Here is a 12,485-nt window from a genome sequence, read left to right as displayed (position 1 = left end):
CTTGCTGTAACTGTTGGAACTGTTGTTGGCTTGGTATATGGAACACTTTAATGAATCTGCAAACTGTTCTACACCTGTACACTGCTGTGTTCAACATTGATGCACAAAGTTCTTACTACATCATGTTCATATTGATATAAGGTTTGGGCGCACATAGGCCTGATGCAGAATTGAACATACACCCGTTTACGTAACAAAATTTGCGTGACTAAGCTCCCCCGTATTGAAGAGTTGCATGCATCCACATTTACGCCCGGTACTGTAAGGGTGTGTTTGTAGAATTGTGAGTCTATGTGAACCTAGACCTTTTACAGCTGTATTATTTACATCAACCTAGGGGCTAGTGCCAATACACACTGATGATGAGAATCGTCCGACTCAGCATGTTGGCAGAAATACGCTATTTTGGCCTGCACATTTTTTGTGCTGTAAATTATGCCCAAGTTGCGTTTAACTTTGCCTCAGGCTCAGAGTGTCCAGAAATGCATATGCATTGCTTCACCACTAGTACATAGACCACTAACAACGAAATTATACTGTACAATTTAAATGTAACCTTTATATCCTATAATACAGTGATAGAGAACAGATGACCCTAGGGATGCATGCACCCCCTCGAACCTTTGCATGTGGCCCTCAACTCCTTCCTGCTTTATTCTCAGATTTGTTTAGCTTGTAACACTTTTAAAATGCCTGCAGATAAAAATTATTACAGATGGATGTATCTCTTTCTTTGAGTGAATATATTTTTTTAAACCATTACTGAGATTAAGGGTAATGTGTGTCACTTTTGTAGTGCCGCCCATGTCGTCCCTCAAGTGTTTCAAGTTGCCTGTCACTGCAGTAATACATAGCTTTTTCTGTGCATAGCATTTTGCAAAATCTAACTGTTTTTATATCATCTGCAATTTTTTTTTACTGTTGCTCCTTTCCCTCAGTTTCACTGGCCTGTCATTGCTTGCTATGATGCAGACAGGTTGCAATGCTAGGCAGGAGGTGTTTCTCTACTGGAGCAGACAGAGAGTGGTTGACAGCTTTGTAGAGTTGTCCCACAGAAATCAATGTGTGTTAATATACAATGAGAGGGTAATTGATGTTACAGCAGCTCTACTGACTATAGTCTCAGATTTTTCACCTGCATCAAGTCTTATTGAGGTATGCACATAAGGATGTGATGTGAGGCTCCATCTATTTGTGGAGTGTAGGTGTAAAACATTGTTATACTTTTTAACAGAGTTGTAGTAAAATGCCAGGCTAACTTTGAACAATGCTGATCTTTTAAAGGACAAATAATCCTAAAATGCAAGTTGGGTTAAAAGAGCTACAAATAACATTTGCAAATGCATATTTAAAAGTTCAGATCAGATCAGAAGATAATTTGACATCAATTTTGTAATTGTAAAGGGAGATACTTCCCACATATAGCAGACTTCCTGTAAACTAGTCTGTTGAAAGACAATGCGGTCAGCCTCTTTTAGTCACCTTTTCTGACAATGGATAACAGAGGTCACACTGTACTAAACTCCACCACAATTGTAAAGACAATGAAATATCTCAAGTTCTGTCAAGGTACAGGAACCTTTACTTTTTTTATTTGTAAAAATTACTATTAGCTCTTTTATATAAGGCAGTTTATATCTTAGGTTTAATAGTATCATTGTCTACATCCTAGTTACTGTGATCTGGGCTACCTCATTGAAAGCAGCAAGAGACATCATAAAGTGACATGTAGGACAGAAACCCAGTGGACATGCAAAACAAAAGTCTACTAACACTAATAACTATTTTTAAAAGTATAAAACATGTAAAAATAAATAAATCATAAAAGCGTATTTTTAACGCCCTGCAGAAGTTTTTGAGGATTACATAAGTAATGAACTTGCAATTCCTTTACTGTTCATTCTCTCCACAGTTGGATTTTGTATGAAGGTGCAGATTACTGTGGGGAGCAGTATATACTGGCTGAGGGAGATTTTCCCACACGTACTGCAATGGCTTGCCAGGAAATCAGCATGATACGCTCTCTCAAGAAGGTTCCCCTTGTACGTATGTGAATGAAAAGTTACACAGTTCTGCTATAAATTCAACTTTAACTTTTACTGGGACACTAATGCTCATTCCCTCCTTAAGTTGATACTTTAGTCAGTTTTTTGGCAGGTCCTACTGGGTTTATGTAGAATGTGGGAAAGCATTGGCTGGTAATACTTTCTGCTCCCACTACAACCTCTAGTTCGTAGAATAGTATTATAAGGCTTTTCTAGGTAAATCAAATAACAGTTTGGGAGCAACTTGAATCTGACATTTACATATATATTAAATGTATATGTATTATGTTTTATACTCACATACTTACCCTATACTAATTCTTTTAAAGTGTAATTATATTTTTTACTTACGTTTTTACCTAGTACTTAACTTTATTTACCCTAAAATTATTATTCCACCAATCCAGTCAACCTATGAATGACCTCCAATTCAGACTTCCTCCATTACAAATCTATTATGCCTTCTTACTATACCACCCTCTCTATTGCCAAGCAAGCCTATTTTAGATATCTAATATTCACTCATTTGTATTAGTGTCCACCCCTACCCCTCCCTACCTTCACTGCTCATGACTTTGGTACCTACTTTAAAGGCAAAATCGACACCATCCATCAAGTAATCTCACCAGATCTATCACCCCACATTCTTCTCCACTCAAATATCCACCCTGTTTTTTCTCCACTGTTACTGAAGACAAGGTTTTAACACTCTCCTTTTCCTCTCAGTTTCCATCAATTCCACTCTATCCCAGCTCCTCCATGCCTTCATCCCCAATGCCTGTTAGCACCTATATCACTTTATCACTTTAATCTGTCCCACTTTACTTGCACCTTCCTTTCCATCTTCATAAATGTGCTTATCTCTTCAATCGTCAAAAAACCATCTCTTGACCACACCTCTCTTTACAGCAACCCCTCCGTTTCTCTCCTCCACTTTCCTCTAAACTACTTGAGTGGCTTGTATATAACAGCCTGACTCACTTTCTCTCCACTCACTAAAGTAGCCAATGTTCTACTAATGGCTAAGTTGAAGGGTCACTTCTCCCTACTCAGATTCCTTGACCCTTCTGCTGTTTTAGATACAGTTGACCACCTTCTTGTTGTTGACAAACTTCAATTCCTTGGCCTTCACACTGGTCTCTCCTGGTTCACCTCCTACATTTTTGAATATTTCTTCAGTGTCTCTACTACTGACCTATCCCCTTCCCCAGTCTGTTCTTGGCCCTCTGCTTTTCTCTCTTTATACCTCTTCTCTTTGTGAATTTATAGATCTCTTCGGCCTTCACCACCACCTCTATACTGATGATGCAAAAATCTATCTCTCCTCATTTGACCTCTGTCCTTCTCACTTATCCCATGTGCTCATAATCCACCCCCCCCCCCCCCCTAGTGTTACAACCCATTCTCCCTCATTGAATCACTATCTCCCCTTCCCAAATCCACTGCCTTGGTGTAATTATTGACTCTGTCCTCCGCTTCTCGCCACACATCCAGTCCCCTTTTGCTGTCTTGTCATCTCTTCCTTCAAAACATTGCCAGAATATACCCATTTCTTACTCAGACATTACAAAAACTGTTCTACATTCTCTCATTATATTCCACCTTGACTATTGCAACCTCCTATTACCTGGCCTTCTTCTCACACATATTTGCCTCTATAATCTATCCTAAATGTTGCAGTGAGACTGATCTTCCTCTGTTCCACATCTGTTGCGCCACACTGCAAATACTTGAACTGGCTCCCTATAACCTCCCAATTCAAGCTTCTCACCCTCACCTTCAAAGCCCTCTCCAACTGATCCCATTCATACATCTCTGACCTCATCACAAGAGACACTCTGCTACTGAACTATGCCTCTCCTCCTCTCTAGTAACCACCTTTCACTTCCGCCTCTAAGATTTGTCCTTTGCTGCTCCCCACCCTGCCTGACTAGACTTTCTCCCAATGTTCAATCTTTCAAGTGCCCTCCCAAATCCCACCTCTTCACTATAACCTATTCTACCCACACCTGCTACTATTCCCTTTGCACGTTCTATCGGCTTCAACACCATGGCCACACCTTACCACTAGCTCCTATTGTCTAAGCAATGTCCTCCCTCTGTAGATTGTAAGCTCTTACCAGGAGGGTCCTCTCTACCCTTAGTCTCACATCTGTACCTCATCATTAACCTTGTCTGTTCTCTTTATGTGTGATTGTATTTTGTATGAGTGGTTAGCATTTCTGCCTCATAGCACTGGGGTCCTGAGTTCAATTCCCGACCATGGCCTTATCTGTGTGGAGTTTGTATGTTCTCCTGGTGTTTGCGTGTTTTTCCTTTGGGTACTCCAATTTTCACCCACACTCCAAAAACATACTGGTAGGTTAATTGACTGCTATCAAATTGACCCTAGTCTCTCTCTCTCTCTCTCTCTCTCTCTCTCACTCTCTCTCTCTCTCTTATGGGGCAGGAACTGATGTGTTCGAGTTCTCTGTACAGCACTGCAGAATTAGTGGCGCTACTTAAATAAATGGTGGTGATGATAATGATGATTTGAAACTCTGACTGTCCAGCACTGCAGAGATTTGTGATGACTAGGTGACTAACAAATAAATTATGATGATTACCTCTGTTATTGTAAAAATCAATTATGCAAAAACATTATTTTAAATCAATATTGATCATTATAGTAATTTACCAGGATAAAAACTTCCTTCAAAGAGCATATATATTTCAGGTTCTAGGTGTTGGCTACAACACTGTTTAATGGATACAGCATCACTGAAACAATGAAATTGTTAAGGTGTTTGTTAGCCCCGTTAATTGTTTAATATAAACTTACTTGATAGCACATCACAAACTGAGCAGAAGCCCATACCCTAAAATAATGAGCCCTTCAAAAAGTGTTTTGTAGGTAGCATTCAATCTCAATACAGACAAGTTTCATGATATGAATTTAAAGGGTTGCCATGTAAATTTTTCAGAAGTGGCTCATTCTGAAAGAATGGTTTATTATTTGTATACACCGAGAAGTATATCTGAAATAAATAAGTACGCTCTCTGTAATCAGCCAAAATTCAAGACCAATGCTAACAGACAGGGACCGTGAGCCTTCTTCTATTCAATGCCAGAATGTTATTGACTTGATGTTTGTTTGTGTTCTGTTTGGAGCACATCGCAGCAGAATGTGGCTCAGTCCTGGCAATGAGCCCAGGTAGATACTGTTTACAATTAATTCTTTGTACAGTTTTAGAAAACTTCTCTCCTGCGCTGTTTCTAAATCCCAAGTGCCATGCATTTGTTTCATATAAAATTTTTAGCAAAATGCTTGAACCCTTTTTGTTAGCAGAAATGATAAGCAGAAATACTCCAAATAATTGATCCATTTCACTAACTTACTCAGATGAAGATAGCTAATTGATTATTTGTTTTTGAATGAATCTGTTGCTTTGAGTCTTGAATGCACTTTAGTGCCTCTGCCTGCCTTATACATGTTTCTTGGGTGCTGGAGGATATCTCCTGCAGGTGCTGCATGTGTTTGGCTGTGAATATGCAAGTATTCTAACAGTGTGTTGATCTTTGCGTTTTCTCTAAGAAGTATTGTAAAAGGCTGCTAAATGCCTACGGCAAACAATCCATTTATTTTTTACCATGCAGAACAGCAATACTGCGTTTACATATTGTAGATCAGTAAACCTCTTTAGATATTTTCAGACTATTGTCTTGTTTCAGCTACCCACCTGGAAATAAATTCTGTAAAAATGTTTGCATATTTTTAAGAAATATAAGACTTCTTCAGGTATCCTAATTCACACTCATCAACTTTCACTTTCTGTATGTACCTCACAGATATACAGCAAATAGATATTATCAATGTATCAAAGTGTACATTTGTAACATTCAGATTCCCAGAGACCCTTTACTGCAGAAAGTCCCATTTTAGTGTACACTATATACATTTTTAGGAGATTGTTAATTTACTTATCTACAAAATATTACGCTGTTCCATATTCCACCACAAAGACAAATACTGATATTTTGCAGAGCATTTCATACTTAGCAGTCAGTTTGCAGCAATCCCTAAACAGGATGTACTTTAGCCAGGAATTTTGTCCCATGTGTACTCAATTAGCGTAATTTGTGCCTCCTAAACTGCATTACTGCTTCTTTCCTACGTGGCAGTGGCATAAATACACCAGTGTGAGTCTCGGTCAATTATGGGTCTAAATGATCCTTATTTTCTTACATTAAAAACAGTTTCTATTTTTCTATTTTTTCTTTGTTACCTATGGCATATATTGTTCTGATGTTTGCTTTGACAAATATCCTTAAAAGGGTTTTTAATTTATGCATGCAAATACAATACCATTGTCAGAGTGGTCTGTCATTTTTGTGTAAGTATAATTACCTCTCTCTTCATTCTCTTATAGTATGTAAGTAGGTGGGAAGGAGTCTCTTGTCTGCTTGATTCAAAATAAGGCAAAAAAGAAAAAAAAAAATCTAGGAGAGCGCTGGAACCAGATAATACAATTTGATACAATTTAATGCTATAAGCATACATAATACCACAATTCATCAATATAAAATATGCTAAAAATTAATTCAAATTGGTAAATTCAGTTACATAGGCTCATATTGGAATATAAATAATCTGGAATCTAAACATATGTCAGAGGAGCATATGGTCCATGATGTCTAGAAAAGTAGAATCATGCAAGATGATATGTAGAAAACTAATTAGATAGTTGTTGTAGAATAAATGACTCCTTCTTGGTAGTAAACAAAGTCTTTCTATGCATCTGATGAAACAGCATTAACAGCTGAGAAATGCACCAGTAACAGTTGCATCTTGCTGAAATTACTGAGACCGTTCCTTGCAATTTATAACCCCAGGATTTAGAGACTATTCTTTGTACCTGAAAATCGATATACTCATTATTCACTGTGCACTCCAGTTTCCCATTGAGAAGGACAACAAAACTCCATTGGATAAGTATCACAAGCTGATTGACAGTATTTGCCATATCTGGTGCTGTGGATTGTTCCCCCATTGTTGAGAGTTCTGTTTTTTAACAGCTTATTATAGCATCCGGTTGAAATAATAACTTTGTTACAAATAAGGATTCATTTATTCTACAACTTCAATGAATATATGGACTAGAGATGGCCACTGACCCCCGTGTTTTGGTTTTGGATTCGGTTTTGGATCTGGATTACCGTCGTGTTTTGGTTTTGGTTTTGGTTTTGCAAAACCGCCATTGCGTGTTTTGGTTTTGGTTTTGGTTTTGTTTGGTTTTGTTTTGCTATTTTGTTGGAAAATCAATGTTTTTGGGCCTAAAATAACCCAATTTAGTGCTCCAACTGTTTTAGAGATAAGTAATCTAATTGTTGAGGTAATAAATCATCAAAAAAACTGTTTAATTCTTCGTTTGTAGGCCTTCATTTATTCTACACACAAAACAGATTGTCTTCCTCTCCATCTATGCATATTGGCAATGCAGCCATCGTCTTTGGATGTATATTACACCCTACACTTATAGTTAAATATGTAAAGAAATGGAAAAAGGCAGTTTGCTTTCTGTCTCTCTAGGCCCCCTCCACTTATTTAAAAAAACAAAAAATTCAGCCGTTATAGACTGTACAATATTAATTGACATGGAGAAAGCCAGTTTGGTTTCTGTCTCTATAGGCCCCCATCCACTTGTATAAAATACAAAAAAATTCAGCCGTTATAGACTGTACAATATTATGAGAAATGGACAAAGCCAGTTTGGGGTCACTCTGTCTATGACACCCTACCCTTAAGGATAAATTGCCCTAACAGCAGCCTTTCAAGATGGTACGTGATATGGAAATGCCACAAGTCCCTTTCCTCTTTGGGGGTAGATTGCACCCTACACTTACATAGAAAGTTTTAAAAAGATGTTATCGTCATCATCTTCAGCTTCATCCTCACCCTCATCAGTGTGTACGTCATCATCACAGACTATCAATTAATCGCCGCTTGAATCCGCCATTAGAGAACAGTCAGTGCTTGGATGTCTTGGATGGTGAAGGCCTTCCTCGTGGAACATGTAGTTCATTTTTATAAACATCATTTTCTCCACATTTTTGGGAAGTAACCTTCTACGGTGATCACTGACTAAGTTCCCTGCTGTGCTGAACACTCGTTCAGAGTACACACTGGAGGGTGGGCAGCTTAGGTATTGCAAAGCAAGTTTGTACATGGGTTTCCAAATGGCCTGCTTTTCTTCCCAGTAAGGAAAGGGACTGTCTGACATTTCCATATCAACTACCTCTTGAAAGTAATCCTCCACCATCCTTTGCATGTTTATACTCGTATTGGATGGAGTTATGGGCAAAGTGACACATTTTTTTGAAAAATCCTTCAAACCAGCCCAGATGTTAAATTGTTCTGGTCTGCCCCCTGCGTCTTCCCTGCTTCTTTTTGGGAAATTTTATTATTTACGAGCAGCAGCAGCTTGAGAAAGTGAAGGAGGACACGTCGTCAAGCCGAGGCCCAGTTTAGCGGCCAACTTGCTGAGCAATAGCTCCTTGCAAAAGTTCACATCTCGCTCATTTACAAGTAAAGACTCAATGTAGGTTTTAAACCTTGGATCAAGCACAGTGGCCAAAACGTTCTGATCCGAGTTCAAGATCTTAACATTCTCCTCTAATGCCTTACTGTTATCGTGCAGCTCGGCTTTGACGCGTAACAGTAGTTGTGCACCAATTGTAGGCTGGGTAACTTTTTGGGATCTGCCACTAATAGCCAAAGGTGAAGGCCTCATTCTCTCTTTGCCACTGCATGTGTAGAATGGCATGCTTGCAATTTTTTTTTTATCGTCACTTAACTTTTGCTCAGTTACACTTCTTTTTCGCTTCAATACAGTAAATTTTTGGTTTTTGTTTTTTGCACTAATTTGGAAACACTCTGTTGTTTGACATCGCCTTGGCCAGATGACGTACTGGGAACACTAACATCAGGACTGGTGACAGAACCTGGTTGCTCATTCTGATCATATGTGGACTGCTTTGAATCCATTCTGAGCGCAAAGCACTGGGGAGTGCTAAAAATTATTTGGTAGATACTGCTGACAGATATGACTTTTGACAGCCAGAAATATTTATGCACAATTATGGGGGACACCCCAAAAGCACTGAGGAGTGCTAACAATTAGTTGGTAGATACTGCTGACAGATATGACTTTTGACAGCCAGAAATATTTATGCACAATTATGGGGGACACCCCAAAAGCACTGGGGTGTGCCAAATATTAACAAATAATAATAAACCTCTATCCTCCTCTCTTCTCTAGCGATTTTTGTTAGAGCAATTGCAAGAAGAATATTGGATTCTCTGTCCCTGCTCTAATCAGCCTGTGACTACACCCTGCTCTCTCCCTCTGTCAAATGGCGATGGATTGCTGTGGAGGCGTGTATTTATAATGTTGAAGTATCGCGAGAACCGAGCCCCGAGATCCGACGACGTCACGATGACGCTCGGCCTCGATTTGGATTCGGAACGGACGGGCTGCTCAGCTCGGTACTCGGATACCCAAAGTTTGGGTGGGTTCGGTTCTCGGGGAACCGGACCCGCCCATCTCTAATATGGACACATCTATTGGGGGAGTACTGAATTTATGATCAGTGTTTTATATTGTTATACACAGTGTTGTTTACAATTTTCTAATTATTTTTATACATATTATGTTGCATGATTCTACTGTTCTAGACATCATGGAACATATGCTCCACTGACATATGTCTAGATCCCAGTGTATTTATATTCCAATATGAGACTATGCAACTGAATTTACAGATTTTAATACATTTTTAGCATATTTCATATTGATGATTTGTGGTATTATGTATGCTAATAGCACTAAATTTGTATTAAATGTTATTATCTGGTTCCAGCGCTCTACTACTTTTTTTCTTTTATGCTATTGATATTGGGTACAGATCCCAAATATTTGGCGAGCTGCGGTCCAGAATAACACTATTGTTTTTTGGTCCTTAGCGCCTATTTCTTTTTTACATATTCAAACTAATGGTTTTCTTTTACAATTAAGGGAAGTCTTGTTAAAGCCAGGCCACATGTGGTGTCTGCATCTGGGGAATGCTTAGCTAGAGATGCATTTGCAAAAATGTATATTATTGTATACTTACTCCACTAAATATTAGGTTGCCAAAGGCCAAGTTCTTCTTTGAGATTTGTTTAAAAAAAACAAATGAATAGTGCACAGTTTGATAAACAATGGTACAGAGTCCCGCTTTCTCCTTTGCAGTATTTCTCTATTCCCTCTATATCACTTCATGGCCTGGAGAGCTTTGAGGGGAAGGAGCTGGAATTCACAGGGGAAGTTCGGAGTCTACAGGGTGAAGGATACAATAACCATGTGCTGTCTGTAAGAGTGGCAAGTGGAATGTAAGTGATGGGATAGTGGGGGGAAATGTCCTTATTCATATTCCACATCTCATTATTTCCACCATGTTTCTCCATGATTAATTTTTGATGTTTGATCTAAACATGTTAGGGCCTTTACACACAGGTGGCCAAAAACATGCTTTTAGTTGTAATTTTTTGACACACAACTATTTGCACTTGTGGTTGGGAGCATTGGAATTGCCATGCCATTTTATGTATGTTGCATGCTTCATTTACCTAACCCACAAGTCTAAATTCTCATTACCACTGCATGTCAAATTCATTTGCTTTTGACATTCAGTACCACTGGCATTTAAGTCAGCACCCTTGGGTAAACAGCCTTATATAATATCTGCAGTTCCCTTTTAGTATTTGTATCCTACATGGTTTTCTTTGTCTGTGTTTTCTTCCTTTATACAGATGGGTGTTGTATGAGCACAATGATTTTCGCGGCAGGCAGTGGTTACTAGAACACACACAGATCCCTAACTGGTTGCTATACAGTGGCCTTCAGAGAATTGGATCACTCTGTCCTATTAGACAGGTGAGATCACAGCAAGTACAATGAGCTGTAATAAAAGGTATATAATTATCATTCTGTATTAATTATATTTTTTCCCTGTTTCAGAGGAGGGTGTATTTCCGCCTTCGGAATCGTGCCCTGGGTCTGTTCTTATGTGTTCCAGAGCCAACTGAGGATATGAAAGCTGGACGTGTCCAAGTCACTGAGCTAAAGGAGGGAAGCTGTGATCTTTGGTACTATGAGGAAGGACGCATCAAGAATCAGGTCAGTAGAAAACATGTTCTTGTGAAGGATCCTTTTTAATGTTCTGCAAGCCATCCCTTACTGGCTCAACATTATTGAGTGAATTTCCGTTTCTTTAAGGGGAAAACTGCACATATATGTATGTAATTGTAATGGACTCACAAGAGCTGTTCTCTCATAAATGGTATTGCTAGTAATGTTTAGCCCCTTTTGTCATTTTGATCATTTATAAATGATCACTATAGAGCAGAGTTTCCTAACTCCAGTCCTCACACACCCCCAACAGCTCATATTTTCAGGATTTCTTTAATCATGTACAGGTGACTTAGTCTACTTGGCTAGGGTCAGTAATTATCCCACCTACTTCCACAGACAGAAATCCTCAAAACATGAGCTGTTGGGGGTGCGTGAGGACTGGAGTTAAGAAACAATGTTCTAGAGATACCACTGAGAAGACAAAGCCAAGAGGCCTAATGACCTACTTGCTAAATAGTCCTGATTTTTAGAAAAACGAATTGAGAAAAAGGGGCAAGGCCTACTGTAGAAAGAATGTGGTCTAATATGAAATGGTTCTGGCTTGGACATATCAAGGACATAAGCCTAAATTGTTCTGTTTATCCAATCAGGAATGTTGGCAGGAATGTAGTTTAGGAACTTAGTTTAATTTAGTTCCTGGCTCAGTCAGGCTACAGAAAAGCAAAGAGATCCTGAATCAGGATTCCTCTACCAGTCTACACTATTAGATCAAGGCAAATTTTAAGTGTTGTCAAAAGGGTAGACCTACATATTCAAGGTCTTTTCTGATTTAAAAAATAAAAATGCTTATCACTTGTCCACTGTATGGAATCTTCTATATAAAAGAAAATTACATAAACATTTTGGGCCTGATTTATTAAGGAAAGTTAAGCAAAAGTAAGACAAAACCATGTTGCATTGGAGGGGGAGGTAAATTTAAAATGTGATGGCAGATTTATAGTTTGGGAAGGGCATGTCCTAGATAAACTTTACATTTCAGTGTACAAATAAGATATCAAGTATTTGTGTGTTACATGTAAAAACAGCCAGTATTTTCCTTATGTGCAAAATAATAACTCATTTGCACCCCTTGCATTGCAACATGGTTTTGTCCAGAAAAACTTGAATAAGAAATCTCAATATTTTCTTGAATAGTGAATCAGGCCCTTTGTAGCTACTCGTTAAATGTTTCTAATTAAAGGGAATTACTTAAATTACATAATTATTACAAACAGCTTTAACTCTGTGC

At 38.5% G+C, this 12,485-nt stretch overlaps 1 protein-coding gene across 1 annotated transcript in view; it reads left to right on the top strand.

Annotated features, from left to right (window-relative positions):
- The window catches only part of CRYBG2 (crystallin beta-gamma domain containing 2), a 61,606-nt gene that overhangs the window by 47,263 nt on the left and 1,858 nt on the right, over positions 1-12,485 (top strand). Inside the window, exons 15-18 of the mRNA XM_075197767.1 lie at positions 1,913-2,042; positions 10,316-10,455; positions 10,876-10,999; positions 11,084-11,242. Coding sequence (XP_075053868.1) covers positions 1,913-2,042; positions 10,316-10,455; positions 10,876-10,999; positions 11,084-11,242 — 553 coding nt within the window. The remainder of the gene's footprint in view (positions 1-1,912; positions 2,043-10,315; positions 10,456-10,875; positions 11,000-11,083; positions 11,243-12,485) is intronic.

Source organism: Mixophyes fleayi, chromosome 2, assembly GCF_038048845.1.
Source record: "Mixophyes fleayi isolate aMixFle1 chromosome 2, aMixFle1.hap1, whole genome shotgun sequence".
Lineage (NCBI taxonomy): Eukaryota > Metazoa > Chordata > Amphibia > Anura > Limnodynastidae > Mixophyes > Mixophyes fleayi.
This window is presented reverse-complemented; position numbering and strand designations above follow the sequence as displayed.